The sequence below is a fragment of the Electrophorus electricus genome, chromosome 16, assembly GCF_041902795.1.
Source record: "Electrophorus electricus isolate QZ-2024a chromosome 16, ASM4190279v1, whole genome shotgun sequence".
NCBI lineage: Eukaryota > Metazoa > Chordata > Actinopteri > Gymnotiformes > Gymnotidae > Electrophorus > Electrophorus electricus.
Window position 1 is genome coordinate 16605851 of NC_137512.1, and position 20467 is coordinate 16626317.

The following is a 20467-nucleotide window of genomic DNA, read 5'->3' on the forward strand; positions in this document are numbered from 1 at the left end:
GGTGAACGGTACTTGTCTGACTGCATTGTGCCAAGTGTAAAGTTTAGTGGAGGGGGGATTATGGTGTGGGGTTCACAACTGTGCTTCTGGAAGAATGGTCAAAAATTCCCTAACACACACTCCTAAATCTTGTGGAAAGCCTTGCCAGAAGAGTTGAAGCTGTTATAGCTGCAAACGGTGGACCAATATCATATTAATCCCTATGGATTAAGATTGGGATGTCACTCAAATTCAAATGCTTACAAAGGCAGAGAAGTGAATACTTTTGGCAATGTAGTGTATGTTCTTAGTTAACTGAGGGGATGCCCAGGGGATGTCTTCCTGCCTTATGCTAACTGATGCACACTGATATTTTCACAGATGTAGATGTTCTCCATCTACGTCAGTGAAAATTCTACAAGACAAGTCGTACACCATAGACGTCAAAGCACCTATATATTTCCAGTTGCAGTTCTCCATTTAGCCAGCAGATGACAACGTATGAGAGTGCTCTATTTGGGCAGCAGGTTGCAACAAAATGGATAAAAAGGATTTAAAATATGTTGGGTCATGTCGATAGCCTACTATTCACATTAATGCTGATATGAAGCGTTTTGGGTATTTTCTTTCTATAATGAAATGTATTGTGACTGTGAGGGTTACCGAGAACAGATCATGTTCCTAATATACATGTTCACCAAGCTTTTAAAATTAATCAATTTATGAAATTTCAGAGTAATGTGTTCCACATTTTCGACATGTTCAGATGTGAAAGCACTCGTGTAGCTATCACATTCTGACCTAAGGGACAAGAACATATGTCAGCACACTCACACCTGTCCTTTTGTTTGTTGTAACAAGACCAATCCTTTCAAGTTGTTATGCTATATTAACACAAACATCTTTCCTAAATGTCATATTAAACTGACTAATACAGTGGGTACTGATCTTTTCATGGACTACTTATTTGAAATGACTATTTTATAATCTCCTTTTGTATCGTCTGAATTTCGTCTTTCCTATATGCAGTAAGGAGTCTATTCTCTCCTTGTTATATAATTACCGGTAAGTTAACCGTATTTTGGCGGCCAGTTCAACCTTTGTTTTTATCAATTACTTGCGATAAAGTGAGTGTTTGTAGGGCTACGTACAGGACCCGATAGAAACTTGATTATAGGCCTATTTCCTAAGTACATCTCTGAGCTAAGGGACCACGAGGTTCAGTCACAAGTTTAATAGCTATTTATCCTATATAAAATGTATGCAAAGCAACTGTCTTATCGATTTGATTGTTTTATTTTTTCCGGCAATATTTGCCCTATAGTCATAAACTGCTCATTTGCATATCCCATTGCCCGCAAGTAGAGCTCCGAGTTTTCGACTTGTAGTTGACTGGTACTACTCGAGTAAGTCAGAATTTGGGAGGAGTGAGAGAATAGCAATCAGGTAGGCCTAAAAAGTAAAACTGTCCACCACGCCGACCTGAGATGTATTTTAAGTTGTTTTGGCGGGGTGCAACATCGAACATTGAGCGTCGCCTGGGATAAAATTATATTGTCAAAGTTTATTCACTAATTAGAAAAAAATAAAAGCGGGAATTCAGCAACGATAGGCGCTACTGACAACTGGGAAGACGCAATGATGTAAGTTATTGTCTTTATTATAAAACATAGCTACGAAGTGTGAAACAATGGCGCGAACATTAGAAAAGTAAAACTCGGCTAGCTAGCGTTATCCAGTTAAACAGATGCTGTGTTGACTAGCCAAAGTAACCTATAGGTCCATTAGCACACACGTGGCACTTATAAGCTTCCAACATGCGCTGTAAGTTGTTGGCTAGGTTAACTAGCTAGGAAAAATACTAAATTAGCTATCACCCATTTCATCAGCCGAGTTTTACCACATCAGAACCTCTTAATTTTTATTTTTTTTTGCCAAATGGATAACTTAAGTTCATCATCTGAGTTTTAACTTGGAAGTTCTATCGTCGTAGTAATTGTTCACGCAGCTACTTAAACGTGGAGGCATTTGAATGAGCTAACGTGACTACCTAAGACAGAAGTGAAGTTTGCCGGTATAAAATAATTTGGTTGCGTTTGTGAGAAATAAAGTTTAAGGCAGCTGTATTCTAGCTAGCTTTTTTTCTGAAAATAATTCGCCTGGCATCTCTGTTAGAGAAAGCGACCCACCACGTGTATGAGTGTCTGGTCTCCTAACTCGTCGAAAAAAGTTGCTCCCCAAGGTTGGGGGGTGGTGTATCTTTTTGTTCTTGCGGTATCCGGAGCTGACTGCGAGGTCACAACCATTTGGCTTTAAACAGCTGGATGCTGACACACTCATCTGTGATCAGACAGAGCATGTTTTACCTCTGAAGTCTTTATAGTCCCGTCTTATTATTCAGTTACTTCATTCTAACAGCACACTATTCTGTTACGACTGTGAATTATTCAGTAACTACCCTGAAAGTAATAGGAAAGGTGTGTAGCTAGTGCTCTGTCAGTAGAAACGGCTTGAGAGTTCCTTTGCTCACAAGTGTATCCACGCATTGATTTATTATCACAAGGCAGTGAGACTTGCTTACAGATGTTAGTAGCACGTGGAAGTGTTTGTGTTCAGTACGGTTAAAAAACCGTTGACAGATTGCGCATACATTTTACAAATGCATAAATGTTGCACTCATGCACACCCTTTACCTGCTATACATCCAGATTCCTAATTGCCATACAGTCCTGCTGAGGCTAGATACAAAGTTTTATCCACTAAACTTTGGAATGCTCTCATGTTTTACACATTACACTGGAACTGAGATTAAAAAAAGTGTTAGACATGTTTTGTTTTGGGTTTAAGATGCCCTCTATTGCCTAGTGCTTAAGGGGTACCAGTGGGGGGGGGGGGTGTCCTGGGGCACAACAGTGAGTATGCTAATGGTGTAAATTACAATAGAAATCCCTTCATAAGCCAGACAGCTGAGGGCAAAGCAGTCCAGTGAACTGCATCTAATCACGTTAAACACAAATGTGTCCCAACACTGACTGGATTACCTCCACATTCTCCTTGTCACCTTACTTTAGTTCAAGTGAAGACATTTTTTTTGTAGTCTTCTGATCTGCCGCTTTCTGTGCTTTTGTTTCCATAACAACTAGCCAGAAGTTTTGGAATGACCTCACTAAACTGTCATGTCCAACTAGAACAGCTAAGACACAGAGCAGAGACATGGTGGCAGTAGTTAAGTTATTTTATTGCTTTGTCCTTTTAAAATGGCACCTCTCTATCACTCAAGGTCACTTTACAAAATATTTGGAAAAATGAAATTGTAAGGTAGAGAAGAAAAAAGAGTCTTGTCTTGTTTTGTGAAGAGTTCTTTCGGATGAGGTTTCTGAGAATTCTCCGCGCTATTATTCTCCGTAAACTGAATGGTGCAGTGTTGCAAATGTAGCACAGACTAAGAAATGTTGGTCTGGATTTATGTCTTCGATGAACGATAGTAGGAGTCCAGTACTGCAGGACATGTAATGTGCTTCTCTTGGGTATTTAGACATGCCCTTCTTCTGACACAGCTGTCTGGAGCAGAAACACAGGCGCTTTTAACAGGAGCAGGAGGTGTGTTTTCAGGCGTGTCGTCCTCAAAATGATTTGTAAGGTTCGGCAAATAAAATTACATGGTGAAATAAAATGGTCTTATGTTCACTCTTATGTAAACCATTCCCCAATTACTTGGATTCTCACTTACAAGGACATACGGGTGTGCCAAATGTGAGTGGGGCGTGTACAAATCCATTTTGAAATGATGACATTCAGCAATTGAAATCTTTTTTTTTATTTTTTATTTTTTTTTTTATGCTGTTGTGCATGGCTAATGACACATTCTTAAATGATTTATGTCTGTTTTATGTCTGGCGCTGTCCCGTGTCATGTCTGATCGAAGGATGGCCCCGCCGGTCTCTGTGGCGTTTCGAAGGCGGTGGTGGATGGCCTGCACGGCTGTGGTGGAGAACCTTGGGTTTTCGGCTGTGCTGCTTGGCTGGGGGTCTCTGCTTATCATGCTAAAGAAGGAAGGCTTCTACTCGCACCTCTGCACAGGTATATTCCCCCAGAATCCCGTGACCGCAGAAACTGGTTAACATGGTGCCAATATCACGTGCTGTGCTACAGGTAAAAATAAAACGAAGAATAAAAACCTTGGCGAAATGAAAGGGTTTAAAATATTCCTGGAAGCATGGTCCAGCCAATTAGGAGGTTGCATAACCAGACACTACAAAACTAACACAGCCAGACAGGCCATTCACAGCTGGAAAACCCTGAAACATGACCTAGGGGCTCTGAGCAACCTGAGTTGTTCAGTTGTCCAGAGACATTAATAAACTATGAACTGAGCACTTCACTCTTTCCGCTCTCCTGTATTTTGTGTCCCACCATCTCTTCTTTGTCCCTCAGTCACTGCCTGCCTCTATCTTCCTTCTCGCTTCCCATTGTAGAGAATGAGTTGGAGGTGGCTAATGCTAGTTCTGATGATACAGAGGGCTGGCAGAGCTGTGTGGCCCAGGATGAGATGCTGAACCTGGGCTTCACCATTGGCTCCTTCTTACTCAGTGCTGCCACTCTACCACTTGGCATCCTCATGGATCGATATGGTCCCAGACCCCTGCGCCTGTTGGGGAGGTACACACACACAGAGACACGTGCACACACAGTGAGGAGAAACCAGTGCCGCAAAACCCTTCTATGAATGAATGGGGATCTGCATGTGTCTTTGAGCCTGGTGGATATCGTGCTGTGAATGTGTTGTCGGTAAGGCTAAACCAGTTGGATGTGTATTGACATACATAAAACATGTAGCATAACTGATTTTAGATTAGGCTTATAAAATCATTAATTTTACAATTAAAATGCCAGAGTGAAACTTTACTTGTGAAAGACAGAATTGCAATTTAGGCCCTTTGGACTCATCTTTAACCCACAATCTCTCTCTCTCTCTCTCTCTCTCTCTCTCAGTGCGTGTTTTGCATTCTCCTGTGCAGTTATATCTGTGTCAGCATATCAGCCTAAAGGTGAGATCTTATACCCATGAGGAGTATAGTGCATAAAAGCATTAAATACAGCAGTGGATGTTGTACATTCTAAGTCACAGATCTGTCATTTACACCCAAGGCATCGGATTTCTTAACCTTATTAACATGGTTTGTTAACATCACCCTGCTATGTAGCCATAAGTCATTACACGTGTACACTCAGCACCCCATAAGTAGGAATGTTTTCCTTGTACTGGCTACTTGATTTGGTAGATGTTTAATAGTTGCTTGGGAAAAGAATATAATTTAGACTTGCTAAGCTTTCTTAGCAAGAGACTTTCTCATCAGACCTCTAACCTGTGCATGGAAGGAGAACGTTCCCTAGTCAAGTGGGTAGTGATTGTGTACTTGCTATTTAACTGTGAAACACAACCTAATGAACCAAGCATAAAGGCCCCCAACCCCTTTATTTGCAAGAACCTTTTATGTTAAATGGTGCCTGACTGTATTTTCTTTGCCCTCTCCCCTACCCTCATTCCCCTGCTCCTCTTTCCAGTCCTCTCTGCCCTTATATTTCTTGCTCTGTCACTCAACGGTTTCGGTGGAATCTGTCTGACCTTCACGTCTCTCATGGTAAGTCCCAGGAAGGGAAGGGGCTGGCTAGGGAGAATACCACAGGGGGCATGTCAGATTTGTTTTGTTGTGGGGTCCTCTGCATATTTCCATGTGCGTTTAGTCAGGTACGTGTGTGTGCATGCACACGTCTTTGTGAGTTGGGATGGGCGCAGATGACCTGCAAAGGAAACCAATCAAAGCCAGACCTTGGTACACACCTTCTCAGCAAACTGCCACCCACACTCCTTTAACTAAAACACACAAGAGGACACACCCCTGGTTTCTTGCTATCATGTACACATTAGGCACCTTATACCCAAATGTTATTTATGGTAATGAACTTTACGTATTCCTGACTGGCATAAAAAGAGATGCCTTTTATCTGACATGTTTTTATTTACAAAGTGTGTGATGTCTGAGATCATTTGGCATGAGAGGATATATTTATTAGCTGACAGTTTATGTATGTGCACGCACACATACACACTCCAGTTGCTGGCAGGCAGGCACACACTCCCACCATCTATAAACCCTCACACATTCCATTGTGATCAGTGGAAAAGCACGCGCCCAGGCACCGTGCTGAACACAATTAGCCCTTTGCGTCCAGTGACAGTGTCCTGCCTTTCTAAGAAGGTGAATGTAACACACAATTCTCTTCCTCCTCTCTCCCCCTCACCCTCTACCTCTCACTCATTCTCACTATCTCTCTCTGTGTATGTGGGTTTGTGCCAGTATGGAGAGAATTGCACCATGCTGTTTTGTTGTTGAAGGTTATGACCTTAGACACCTTCTGTCTCTGCCTTTTTATGTCTCTCTCCCACGCATGCACGCGCGCGCACACACACAGCTCTGCAGTAAATAAAGTGTAACGGCATTGTTTTTGCCTTGTGACTAATACCATACCTAACCTGGAGCCGAAGGGGAATGTTTTAAATGTTGGGCCGGGACTGGAAAAAAGATGTCCTTGTGAATCTTGTAGGGTGATTGCATGTGGGTGAGGAGAATGCTGTTTAGTGTATGCCATAGAGAAGTTGAATGATTAGCTAATTAGCAGAACCCTTTATGAATAGAATCAGACATTTCCTCTAGCACTTGTTATGCACTCCTGGCTTGTATTCGTTAAGCCACACATGGGATTGTTTTAAGAATCCTGAGGGTGTGTGATTACTTTCTATTTTATTGGCAGGTTTGTTTAGCCTATACGTCATACTGACAACTGTCAGAAGATACCATGGCTATACTGATTTAAATGTACTTACTGTTATATTCCTTCAGTAATGCGTTTGCGTAAATGATGGAAGGAAGTGTGTGTGTGTGTGTGTGTGTGTGTGTGTGGCTGGCTGTAGCCTCAGAAAGCAGGACAAACCCATTCACACCTACTTGGCACTAACCTCTCACCTTGTCGTTATGTGACACTCCTATGTGTGGTCTTGGCGAACTCCTGGAATATCTGTAGTAAAAGCAAAACGGTGCCAGAGTGAAACTTTACAGTTTACACTGTGGAATGTCAAGGAGAAACCTAACAGCACTGACTAGGTTAGGGCAGAATGACTAATTGATTTCCGAACAGAATTGAGATTTTTTTTTTTTTAAAGTGTAACTTGCCAACTTTTGGATGTAATTTTAATTATAGATTAACAATAATCTCAACATTCCAACAAGAAATACAAGATATTTAAATTTTTATTTCAAGTCTTGTACACTGTTATTTGACAATTATAGTAGTTCTATAGTGTGATATTTTTAAATGAACATTAGTGGTAACTGCCTCATCTAACTTTGAGGTTATGCTTGGTAGATTTGGTACCGTATGGCTCATCAATATGCAGCTGGAGTTAAATTAATACATTTTAATTGCAACTGCACTCAGAATATTGGTCAGAAAAATTGTGATTGGATGTTTTTGTGCAATCATTTGTTTGGACTAGGGCCAAAGTTATTCAGTCCTGCATGCATTCAGTAGTGTTAATGCCGTGGCTGTCCCCTCTGTTGTAGTTACCAAATATGTTTGGAAGTCTCAGTTCCACAGTGATGTCACTGATGATCGGCTCATATGCGTCATCTGCTGTCACCTTCCCTGGAGTTAAGGTATGAGGTCATGTGACATCAATCTTATATCGGCATCAGTATAAGAATATATAAGGAGTCATTATTTGCACTCTATATTTGCATTAAGAAGCAACACTTATTTAAGAACACTGCGCACAATTATATCAGCTTTTATAAATGTATTTCCTTAATAATATTTAAACTGTAAAAGTTTTTATTTAACAAAACCGCAAAATAAAAAAAATAAGGGAAAACATGATCACTTAAACAGTCTTTGCAAACAAATATATTTATTTACTTTGAAAGATTTTTAGGTGATCATGGAAGTTAAATGAGGTCATTCAGTGCTTTGAGGCAGTGGGGGAGGATCATGTTGGCTGTCATGCAAAACCTCAGACAAATGGGTGTACCTGTATAATTGTCAACCACAGAAATGCGATCCATCTTATCCCTCTATATCTGTGTCTTTATCTGTCTCGTGTTTTCTCTCTCTCTCTCTAGTTGATATATGGTGCTGGGGTGTCATTCACTGTGATAATGTGGGTCTGGGCAGTCCTCGCTGTCCTGGTCTTCATCAACTGTTTTCTGAACTGGCCGGTTGAGCCCTTCCCCACACCAGAAGAGATGGAGATGTCAGTGTAAATCCTTTTTATTAAGTTCATTTCCAAGGCACAGCCATAGTCAAGGTTGCCACTAGGAACAAAAGGGCCTTTTTTTAAACATTTAAAAAAAAAAAGGACCTGTTATAGGGGAGGGTTGAGGATAAGGTGAGGTTAATTAATTCTGCAATCTGCCCAGGTAGGATTTTGAGCATGAGTATCAGTGCTATTTCCTGCTCCTTTTTGGTGCTTGGAACCAGTGGGGATTCTGAGGTTGCCTTTGAGTGAAATAGCAGTAGATCCAGATATCATTTATGTTTATATATAAAAAAAAACCCAAAAACCTTTTTTAAAAAATGTATTTTTGAAATGCTGAATTTTTAATGAACAAAATGTAATCTTGCCGTGTACATACCTACATACCCCTTCATGTGATATATTGAAGGGTTCTGTAATGCAAGTCTATTAGCAAAGTGACAAGAAATCTGACCAATGGATTGTATGGTTTTCACTATGGGGCTGGCCTTGGCCCTTCTCAGCATTGTGAAGGGGCTATGGTATTATTAGTAAAATGTCACTGTCCATGTACATGCTACCTTCACCTGCTAACTTCTAATGCTAACTATATGTGAGGTATCTAAGTAAAAGCCGTTTTCAGGGCTACCCTTCAGTGGAAATCCCATAATAATTCAGCGAGGTTTAGCAATGATATCTATAAATCCTGGCCAAAGAGCAAAGACGAACTTTAAAAGGTATGCCTGGCCAACAGCTAGCCTGCATCATACATCCCATTTTTGTTTTGTCAACTGTAGCTGCATATTGAGGACTGCTGAGCTGTATTTTGGAATCCAAGCAATGATGATGGATCACATGCAGAAAGGGTTGCAATTTTATGCATGGAACTTGTGTTAATGAAGCTGATTGACCATTTAGCCATCACCTCTAAATAAAGGGAGGGTGGACAATCTAATAACTGGATCTGGAAGATTATGATTTGAATATTCACATTCTGTGAGAGAAAGCTACCCCAGTAATTACAGGACTGAAGTTTAGATTCAAGAACAATGCCCAGTCCACAAATGCTTCATTAATAAGCTTTGTTATGCCAATATGTTTACTGTTTAAAACAGTCATGGTCATAAAGAAAGGTGTTTACATAGCTATCATTTCTCTCGTTATCTGTGTCTCTTACTTTCGTTCTTGGCCTTCCAGAAGGAGAGTGTGTTCAGGTCAGGCCCCTCAAAATCCCACGCTTACCTCATCAGGGGAGAAGCTAGAAGAGAAACCATACCAAGTGACTGAGCCGCTGACGGGTACAGGCCCAGCTGCCCCACGTGAGTCGCCCACATCAGCCCAATCCCACTCACACTAAAACACAACTTGCTTTTACTCAAAGACTTTGATCCCACCTGACTAGATTGTGGTCTGCCTCTACCAGACAGAGAAAGAAACAACAAGGAGTAGTTGTGCTTCTTGCTAGAGTCTGCAATCGACTCCTGCATCTCGGGTGTGCTTGTATTACACTTAGTCTCAGGTGCAAGTTGCTCGGCATAAAATCGTCTGCCAAGGGAATAGCTACTACAGTTGTGGTTAGAGTAGACTTTGGCGAGGGTCGTCCGGTCTGTCTAATGTTCTGAAAGATGCTTGCAGAAAAGCAGCAGACCAATGTAGGTCACAGAGCCACAGAGTTCATACACATCTAATGAAGTTCTTAAGCAACTGAGACGGTGACATAACTTCCTCATTGGGGACAAAAAAAGCCTGACCTAGTCCTCTAAACCAGATTTTTAATATCTGAATTCCAAACATTATTCGGTACATTTTCATTTTAAGTTCCTTTGGGCTTACATGTTACAGCCTCTCTTAGGAGTCAAATAAGTGTTGACATCCCAATGAACACTGTTAAAATAAATTGCTGTTATTTTTATTAAATGGCATTCCCAATGGGGACTGGATGTTAACATGCAAGACCTGTTCCCAGAGCTTATAAAGCTGTGATCTTCTGTCAATGTCCTGTGAGTTTGTTGTGATGAGGACCACCATCACAGCATCATGACCCAGGCTTTGAGCTTTGAATGTGACTGCTGCCCTCCTTGCCCTTCCTCCTCCTCAGCCTCCATTCCATTTCGGCGCTCAGTCTTCTCCCCGATCTTCCTGTGGAGTCTGATTACCATGGGAATGACTCAACTGCGCATCATGTTCTTCATGGGAGCCATGAACAAAATGCTTGAGTTCATTATCACACATGATGATCCTCATTGTAAGTGTCCGCACGTGCAGCCACAAGCGCACACGAGTGTACACACATACAGCTGAAAAATGTTATCTGGTTTCTATTGTCATGGTCCATTTAATTGTTTCTTTTCAATTTTGCAGTACCTGAGGAAATTCTGAAAAAGGCTGAGGAGAAAGGTGAGATGTGTGTAACACATTCAAATTTGTTAAAGAGGGAATTCTTTAAACTATGCCTGATTCTCAGAGCATACCATGTACCCAGCTGAATGAGCTAGAAAAGTATACAGACAGTGACACCTTTTTGTCTTAAATCAGATATAGTGCATATTCATCCCATTTCAACCCACCAGAACAAGATTATACACAATGAACCATGCAGTTTTTGTGTATGCTGATGTGGCTCTGTGCATGGTGCTTTTGCAGTGGGCTTCTACTCCTCCATCTTTGGCACACTGCAGCTCCTGTGCCTGCTCACCTGCCCTCTGATTGGCTACATCATGGACTGGAAGATGAAGGAGTGTGAGGAAAAGACTGACCATTGGTGGGGCACATCAGCACACTTTTTTTTTTTGTTCTTTATAAACTCATAAATTGCTATTTATTCTCAGCTATGTGAATTCTTCCATTCATCTTGTCCAACAGTGGCACTCCCCTCAAGCCCAAGCGTGACCGAAACATCCAGAAATTGACGAACGCTTTGAAAGCCTTCAGCCTCACTAACCTGCTGCTCTTCCTGTTTGGTGTCACCTCGCTCATTGACAACCTGCCACTGCAGGTAAGTATAGCTCCCTGGAGCCGTATGTAAGCCAGCGGCAGTTGCTGTGCTAGATCGTTGACCCAGTCAGCACTTGCCTCAAACCTGGGCCAGAGTAGGAATGTGTTAATATTTCACTTAGGAGTTGTCAGATCATGGAGATAAAAAGTCAGTAGGCAGTATCAATATGTGGTCCAACACAGAGCTTTTATTGTCGGGTTCAATACCTGGCCTAATGTGTTCTCTTGTCCTTCTAATATTTGTTAATGAGAGAGATATCTAAATCCCCAGTCATTACATCATACTGCTCTGCATCACCTGTAACTCGGTCACACCCTATGAGATCTTCTATTTGCATTTTTTGACATGCAGAATGCATTTGTGGGTGTGGGATTGTTGCTAGTGAAACCAACTGAATTTATTGCAGCTCATTTGTTCATTACTGAGCCCTTCGGCTAAACACAGAACAGGGTGTTCCTGTGACCAGAAAATCTCCACACTCTGTGCAAGTGTGATCTAGCCAAAATATTCACTATGTTAATCATAAATACCCTGGTGTCAGTTGGTACCTAGATCAGGGTTCCCAAACCTTTTGCGTGACCCTGAATAGACGACATTAATTTTTGTGGACCCCTAGCCTTTTCAATCACCCTACATTTGTTATTGCAAATGTATAATTTAGGACTTTGCATTTTAAATTTTGGTTTGTTGGCCTGTTCATTATAATTGGTCTATAAATTCCTTCTTGGCTTGTTTGGCTTGATTTTTTTGTTGTTGTTGTTGTTGTTGTTAAGTTTCAAGTTTGGTTTATTCGTCACATACATAGTCATACACAGTATAACTCACAGTGAAATGGTGGAGAGTGCTCTGTCCAAACTGAGGAAAAGAAAACAGGGGTGCATGGAGAAATATAGATGTTCTCTATATGTGAAATACAAAATATATTAACAATGTATGTACAATATATGTATATTATGATTATATACACAATGTACAATGTATATGGTTGTGTATATATGTACACAATCTACAGAATGTACAGATCCATTTTGTATAATAACATATCTACAGTTGTTGTGTAACAAGGTAATTGAATATAAATATATATATATATTCAGATATACAGTTATGTTACATGGTGGTGGTGGTCCCCACAGTTTATCAGTTTCCCTGATTCAGGGCCCGAATGGCCTGTGGGAAGAAGCTCCTCTTCAGCCTCTCTGTCTTGGTCTTCAGGGAGTGAAAGCGCCTCCCTGACCTCAACAGAGAGAAGAGTCTATTGTTGGGATGGGTGGGGTCCTTCACAATTCTCCTGGCCTTGGTCTGGCACCGCTTGTAGTAGATGGTCTGCAGGTCAGGAAGTTCCGTGTGAGTGATGCGCTCTGCTTGAACGCACTACCCTTTGGAGTGCTTGTCTGTCCTGCTTGGTGCTATTCCCAAACCAGACTGTGATGTTCCCCGTGAGGATGCTCTCGATAGTGCAGGTGTAGAAGTTCCGTAGTACTTTGGAGGGCAGTCTGAAGTCTCTTAGGCGTCTGAGGTGGTAAAGACGCTGACGAGCCTTCTTTGCCAGGGAGTTGGTATGGCGGGACCAGGACAGGTCCTGCGAGATGTGAACACCAAGGTACCTGAAACTATCTACTCTCTCCACCGTGGTTCCACTGATCCTCACAGGTTGGTAGTGTCGCTCCTGCTTCTTGCTGCAATCCACGATCAGCTCCTTTGTCTTACTGACGTTTAGGAGGAGATTTTCCTGGCACCAGTTTTCCAGGTGTTTAATCTCCTCCAGGTAGGCCCTCTCGTCGTTGTCCGAGATCAGACCCATGACAATGGTGTCGTCAGCAAACTTGACAATGATGGTGGAGCTGGAAGTGGCTGTGCAGTCGTAGGTGTACAGTGAGTTGAGCAGGGGGCTTAGGACACACCCTGAGGAGCTCCAGTGCTGAGGGTGAGGGTGGATGAGGCGCAGTTGCCCACCCGTACTGATTGTGGCCTGTCTGTTAGGAAGTTGGAGATCCAGTCGCACAGGGATGTATGCACTCCTAGATCCCCCAACTTAGTAGTGAGTAGGGAGGGGATGACGGTGTTAAATGCTGAACTGCAGTCGACAAATAGCATTTTAACATAATTTCCCCTCCCTTCGTCCAGGTGAGTCAGTGTAGTGTGGAGCAGATGTGCAATGCCACACACTTCTTTTTGGTTTCTATTCATTGTGCTGGAAAATATATGCAGAAACACTTCCTGAATATTGATTGTGTTAATTTTCTTGACTGTTGTCCCACTGAATCAAAGCACTGGATGTCGAGGACCAAGTGGAGGTACATGGATGTAGAAATTTGTCCATTTAGGCCGTTTAAGTGCAGTGCCAGTGCAAAGGTAGCGTAATAAAACACATGATGGCATGCGCTCTTAATCGAAAAGTACCTTATTTAACCATAACTCTCAATGACAGAGAGAGCAACTGAGTAATATTTGTAATCATTTTGAGGGGAAAAAACGGTTGTAGTGTAACAATCCCTAGTTATATGATCTAGATTACAATATTAAACTGGTCCTAGGACTGAACGTCAGGTTTTTTGGGGGTTTTTTTTCTGTAGGAAAGGACTGGTGTATATTTCAGAGCAGGAAATTAATTGGCCTGTCAATATTAGTTTGCCCTGTATTATGTTTGCATACCTTATATAAATGGTTTGGAACAGTTTAGGCTCCATATGTCACAGTGCTGATTTAATGGCAGTTAATATTGGTGGGTAAAAAGTATGGTCTTGATTGACAATATATGTGAGATGAGAGTATTTGCTAACAATTATCCATTTGGTCACTTTCAGTTCTGAGCTACAGCAGTAGTTTGAAAAAGAGCCCTTGACAGTGGCACTGATGTTGCTATCAATAAAAAGCACATAGTCAATTTTTTATTTCCTGATTTCACCGATTTCCCCTAAAAAACAAAGCCATGTTTCAGAATATTTTGCTGGTCAGTCTGACTAAGGGGGCATATTCTGATGGAAAAGTGACGTCGGTGCATACCCCCTCTATACATCAACTGTATCAGTGTCCAAAACCACATGCTAGTGGTTAGTATGTGACCTCTGTCGACACCATAAATTAATGGCCTTGGTATCAATATCATTTAGATCAGTCAATAATGGTAGATAATGTTTATTCTGTAGGCTAATCATGCATCAGGGTGCGTTCACCTACCTGCACACTTCTGATTCAATTACTAGGTTTAATAGTACATTTCTCTACTTTAATCACTAGCCAGCACCCTAATAACTGGAACATTTCAAATATAAGTACAAGCAGCAATGAAAGTGATTGCAAGGATGAAGGTTATGATTATGCAAATGAGGCCAAAGGCACTAGTCTGTAGACGGATTCAACAAGAACGCAAGGACAAGTGTATTAAGATTTGTGAACATTAGATAAAGCATTCCTTTTTTTGCTGATGTGGCCAGACTGAGTAGTTGGTTGAACTTTCCAGGTATATGTGGGGGGGGTGCCCTGGTTCATGTATATTCAGTAGCCTTTGTTTTCATGGTGGGGGGAAAGGAATTCCTGTAAAACATTCTAGTAAGATCCATTCATCAATTAAACAAAGAAAATCCATACATTTTCTACCGATTTCTACCTCATGGTCTTAGAATAAAGGTTGTAAACACACTATAAAACCCTAGGATGAGTGAAGCAATTGTCAGTTTAATTTCCACTTTTCTTGAGTTGCAAACTACTGACTTCAGTACATTTTGTCTAATTGATTCTTGGAGTTCTAGTTAACACAATTAGGAGTGGTTAACAATGTGTTTACAATAAACATGAGGTAAGCAACCTTCAGGTGAATTGATCAGGATGAATGCAAATTAATAAGAAATAAGTTATGAAAAGAATGGAAAAATGGGACACATCAAATAATAGAAGCAAACATCACAATTAGATTATATTAAAATAGCCATATATTACTAGCTGATTTGACATCATAGTAAAGTAGTAGTACATTTACATTTCATTTATGGAATTTAGCTGACACGTTTATCCAAAGCGATTTACAATTCTGACTGAACACAACTTGAACAATTAAGGGACTTGCTTAAGGACCCAACAGTGGCAACCTGGCAATGGTGGTGCTTCAACTGGCAGCTTTCTGATTAATAGTCAAGTACCTTAACCACTGAGCTACTACTGCCCTTAGGAAAATAGTAAAGTAGTACTTTGTGAGTCTGTGGGAAAGTGAAACATCTGTGAACATTTTCTGTGAGATGAGAAAAGTTGGTCATCCTGGTAAGGGTTTGAGTTTGAAGGAATTTATGGCAAGAGGTTCTTGTATTCTAATCTGTGGCTTTGACACGTAGGAAGAGGGGGAAGGTTCAGAAAGCCAGGCCAGCATGATGAGCCATCAGCTAGGCCATTTTATGGCTTTGTTGCTGAGCATCATGCCGCCAGAGGGGACCTGGTTGCTTTGAGTAGGTTTGGGCTGAGAGTAAGCCCACTGTGACGAGATCAAAGTTTCATCAGAGGGATAACTTGTAATCTATCTTCACTTTAAACAGTGTATGCCCACAGAAACATTTATGCAAAAATTTAACTTGATCACCCCTGCAGTTGCATCGAAAACTGCATGTCAACAGTATAGACCATCGAGTCCTTTTTTTTTCCTACAGCAAACAGGTTTTCGGCAATAGGATGCCTAGCATTTCTGCTACCGAGTGCTGATTGGTGAGCTGACTGCTGGAGTGGCAGCAATGCTAGTGTCCTACTGCCCAAAACCTGTTTGCTGTAGAGATAAGAATACACAGGTATGTTTTTTTCTTTGCTATTTTTATTGTAATACATCTACTTTCCAAAATGATCCTGGCCAAGTGGTGAAAAAATTTCATGGAAATTGTACCAGAAACTATAGCTGTTGGACCTTTGACTGCTGATGGCTTATGACAGTCCTATTATTTGCAAATGTCAAAATGTTTTTGACCTTTTGCGAATATTGACACCAATTTCATGCAGATCAGGTTGACTAGTTGGCAAAAGTAGCTTTTCCATATAATGCATGTCATCAGTAAATGAACAGTAAATTCACTATAGCAGTAATGAATAAAAGGTGTCTAGTGGAATTCACCAGAATCCAAGGATTAATGTAAATATGTTCTTGGACCCTTAACCCAAACTGAAACATACTGTGCATGCAGAATTTGCAAGCTTTATTTTTTCCTTTGATCACCAGCAAAAGTTACCATTGTAAATAATAAATGATATTCAGTACTATTGCAGTGACATGACATTTTGAAAGCCATAGTATTTCAACAGACATTTGCTCCAACATGTACAATTTTAGCAGACTAAAATAATCATGTTTGCATTGTATAATAGAATGTATGAAGCTTCATGTTTTGAACTTTTATATTATATGTATTAATCTTCTTGTTTTCTTCCCAAAGTTGCAATACAGCTGGACACTGTACTATATTTAATATAGACTATACATTTTGTGTTTTGGGTCTAGATTTTGTCATTCATCTTGCACACCATGGTCAGAGGATTCATCCACTCTTGCTGTGGAGGACTGTATGCTGCAGTGTAAGTGTACACACACAGTCTACAGTCTTGGTCAAATGTTTTGAGACTGATGCACATTTTAGCTTTCACAAAGTTTACTGCCCCTTTTTTTTAAATTTTAGCTCCTTTTGTCAGATATTTTTATGCTATAGTAAAGTACAAATTATAACCATTTCATAAGGCTTTTTATAAACCTTTTATTGACAAATACATCCAGTTTAAGTAAAGACTTAATATTTACAGTGTTGACCCTTCATTTTTAAGACTTCTGCAATTTGCCTTGGAATGCTGTACATCAGTTTCTGGGCAAATTCATGACTAATGGCAACCCCTTCTTGCCTAATCAGTGCTTGGAGTTTGTCCACCCTCTTTTTGAGGCTTGACCACAGTTTCTCAATGGGATTGAGATCTGGGGAGTTTCCTGGCCATGGACCCAAAATTTCAATGTTTGGTTCAGAGCCCCTTGGTTATCACTTTTTCCTTGTGGCATTGTGTTCTGTCTTGTAGGAAAAAGCATTGTTCATCATCAGATTGCTCCTGGATTGTTGGGAGAAGTTGTTCTTGGAGGATGTTTTGATACCATTCCTTATTCATGGCAGTGTTCTTGGGCAAAATTTTGAGCAAACCCACTCCCTTGGATGAGAAGCAACCCCACACACGAATGGTCTCAGGATGCCTCACTGTTGGCATGACACAGGACTCATGGTAGCGCTCGCCTTTTCTTTTCCGGACAGTCATTTGTCCAGATAACCCAAACAGTCTGAAGGGGGTTTCATCGGAGAAAAAAAAACAACTTTACCCCATTCCTCTGCATTCTAATCCCCTTACTTCAAGAATGTCAGTCTGTCCTTGATGTTTTTCTTTGAGAGAAGTGGCTTTTTGCTGCCCTTCTTGACACCAAGCCATCCTCCAAAAGCCTTCGCCTCACTGTGCATGCAGATGCACTCAAACATGCCTTCTGACATTCCTCAGCAAGCTCTGCACTGATAGTGATCTGATCCCGTAGCTGCATCTTCTTTAGGAGATGGCCCCGTCACTTGCTTGTCTTTCTTGTAAGCCCTGAAGCCTTCTTTACTGCAATTGATCCTCTCTCCTTGAAGTTCTTGATAAATGGTTGATTTAGGTGCCATCTTACAAGTAGCAATATCCTTGCCTGTGAAGCCCTTTTGATGCAATGCAATGATGACTGCACGTTTCCTTGGAGGTAATCATGGTTGACAGAAGAAAACTTCAAGCACAACCACCCTCTTTAAATCAACCAGTCTGCTCTTCTAATCAGCATGACAGAGTGATATCAGCTGCCTTATCCTCTTTAACACTTTCTCTTGAGCTAACAAGATCACTGAAATTGTTAGCAGGCCATTTTGTGGCCAGGCTGAAATGCAGTGACTGGAATGCAGTAATTTTTGTGATTAGTTCGTTATGGCAAGGAATGACTATTCTCTTCAAAATCTAGAGTTAATGCAAATAGCCACCATAACTGAAGCAGCAAACTTTGTGAAAACCAAAATTTGTGCTAGTCTCAACTTTTGCCCATGACCATGTATCTTTTAAGATGATAAGTTAACTTGGTAGTCATATTTCTGTTTTTATAAGTACTTCTTGTATTCATAACCTTCTAGGCATAGCTAGCTTTTGATGAGACCTTCTTACTTTTCACTGACATACAGCTTGTTTCATATATTTCATGTCAATTTGTCATCAAAACTTTGTGTTGCAAGAGACATTCAGATAGGTGATTTTATTTCAGATGATTCATTTTCTGTCTCTGTTTCTCACACAGTTACCCCTCTAACCACTTTGGTACTCTGACGGGGCTGCAGTCTCTTATCAGTGCCATATTTGCCTTGCTTCAGCAGCCCCTGTTTATTGCAATGTTGGGACCTCTGAATGGTGATCCCTACTGGGTAAGGCACATGCAAGCAGACAATTTCACATCCAATTTACAAGACTTTATATGCTGTTATACACTGTTTATTTTCAGACTGGACAGTATAACAGCTCTATTACATTACAATATGAAGTTAGGGATCTGAAGTTTAAATATAACAATGTGGTAATACAAGCAAAATGTTTTGGCAGCTTGGTATTCAAGGATACTAGATGGATGTTAGATGTATGATTATTCAACTATATATTTCTTTTATTTAGACTTTTTAGACTTTCAGGCTATATTGCTCATATCTGGGTTGTCTATTAATGTGTTTATAACTAATGCATAACAAATTTGTTTTGTCCTCCAATCAGATCAATATGGGACTACTGATCTTCTCATTGGCTGGCTTCCTGTTGCCAGGATACCTTTTTTATCATCGCAGACACCTTGTGCAAGAGAAAGCAAAACTAGACAAGGAAACTGGACAGGCTACCTTGAAGAGTCAAGCTGTCAACCAATCGGAACCCAATGGCATTAATCACATTAACAATGTTCATGTCCCAGAGAATGCCTAGAGCCTATGAAGGATCTTTTTGTACCCTTTTTTACAAAAACTGCAAAGTCAGCACCAAATATGGCAATCCAGATGTTAGCTGGCATGTTTTCAGTGAGTTTTATGCACATTTTAATAGCTTCACTTTTTGGTGTCATTTCATTAAAGCAATGAGATTTCATACAAGGACTTAAAAATATACAAACTGAAGATTAATCTGTTTTGCTTTTTGTTGTCATCTTTTGGATAGGGTTTGAATTATGTAATTCTGATATTTGCTTTTTAAAAAACTTGTATTTATTCTGTGGTTTGATTACTATTGAATGAAACTCATATTCCCAGTCCCCTGATATTCACACAAGTCACACATCAAGGAGGCTTCACTGGACTGTTTGGACAAGCTACCTCAGCTGATTGTGATCCCTGTCAGACTGACCTATGGGTCAGTTGGTTTGTCTGTGTCCTGTTTCAATTCACCAAAGAGTCAATATAGACAAACACCGTGTTATAAACCTTTTGGTTGTTTCCTAAAAATGATGAGGACAACACAATTATTTCAAGAAAGACCAAAGACACTTTTAAAAGCATGTAAAAAATATGCATATAATTTTAACAGTAATGGGCAGAAACCTTGAGCAGCTTTTTTTTGTGTGTATTTCATTTTTGTACATTGCCTAGCCATTGAAAGGGAACATTTGTTTCTACTCTATGCATACTATTATTGTAATATTTTGTTACTCAACTGTGTGAGCTCTCTGCTACTGCTGCTGTATGAAAGGCAATGTCAGTATTTACTCATTATATTTACTTATTGCTTGCTCGCTTAAAAAGATTTGGGTGATTATCAGCCCCTGGTTGTTAAAAGATACAGTATGACTCAACCACTGCTGATATGTCATGTCATGTTAAGTGTTTGGAGCCAAATTTCTATGTTGTCTTTTGTGTGGGGTTGATTGCTTTTGAATCATGGGATGTTCATAGAAGCTCACAGACTGATCTGTACAACCAAAGCAATTCTAACCTGTGTTGAAAAGCCATGTCTCTTATAAAGCCATTTGGGAAATGTGGAATATGATGGAATGTCCCAAATAAATGAGCTGAAAATGCCCAGTGTGTAATGTCTCCGTGTCTGTCAGCACAACGTGCACCACAGAAAGTACAGGAAAAAGTACCAGTCACAGTTTGCTTTGTATTAGTGTGTTCATTTAATTAGTCATTAACATTTTTGTGCTACCAGAGGCTAGAAAA

General features: G+C 40.5%; 1 protein-coding gene across 4 annotated transcripts; it reads left to right on the forward strand.

Annotated features, from left to right (window-relative positions):
* The first annotated feature begins 1345 nt into the window (after positions 1 to 1345).
* Positions 1346 to 20326, forward strand: slc43a1a (solute carrier family 43 member 1a). 4 transcript variants are annotated; one of them, XM_026999317.3, is made up of 15 exons: positions 1346 to 1425; positions 3905 to 4059; positions 4455 to 4638; positions 4972 to 5027; positions 5545 to 5621; positions 7602 to 7694; positions 8157 to 8293; positions 9467 to 9588; positions 10368 to 10514; positions 10631 to 10666; positions 10913 to 11030; positions 11132 to 11264; positions 16738 to 16811; positions 18574 to 18697; positions 19038 to 20326. In XM_026999317.3, the coding sequence occupies exons 2-15, from the start codon at positions 3906 to 3908 to the stop codon at positions 19239 to 19241; spliced, it is 1659 nt and encodes a 552-aa protein (XP_026855118.2). In that variant the 5' UTR covers positions 1346 to 1425; position 3905; the 3' UTR covers positions 19242 to 20326. The 4 variants fall into 4 exon arrangements, with proteins under 4 accessions (XP_026855118.2, XP_026855115.2, XP_026855117.2 ...); XM_026999314.3 differs by having other exon boundaries at positions 1350 to 1622; XM_026999316.3 differs by having other exon boundaries at positions 1351 to 1622; positions 8157 to 8287.
* The last annotated feature ends 141 nt before the right edge of the window (positions 20327 to 20467 follow it).

Coding starts and splice junctions, on each gene's coding strand:
- slc43a1a (XM_026999314.3), top strand. Junction 11,031..11,131: donor GAGGAAAAGACTGACCATTG/GTGGGGCACATC, acceptor CTTGTCCAACAG/TGGCACTCCCCTCAAGCCCA. Junction 16,812..18,573: donor GGAGGACTGTATGCTGCAGT/GTAAGTGTACAC, acceptor TTTCTCACACAG/TTACCCCTCTAACCACTTTG.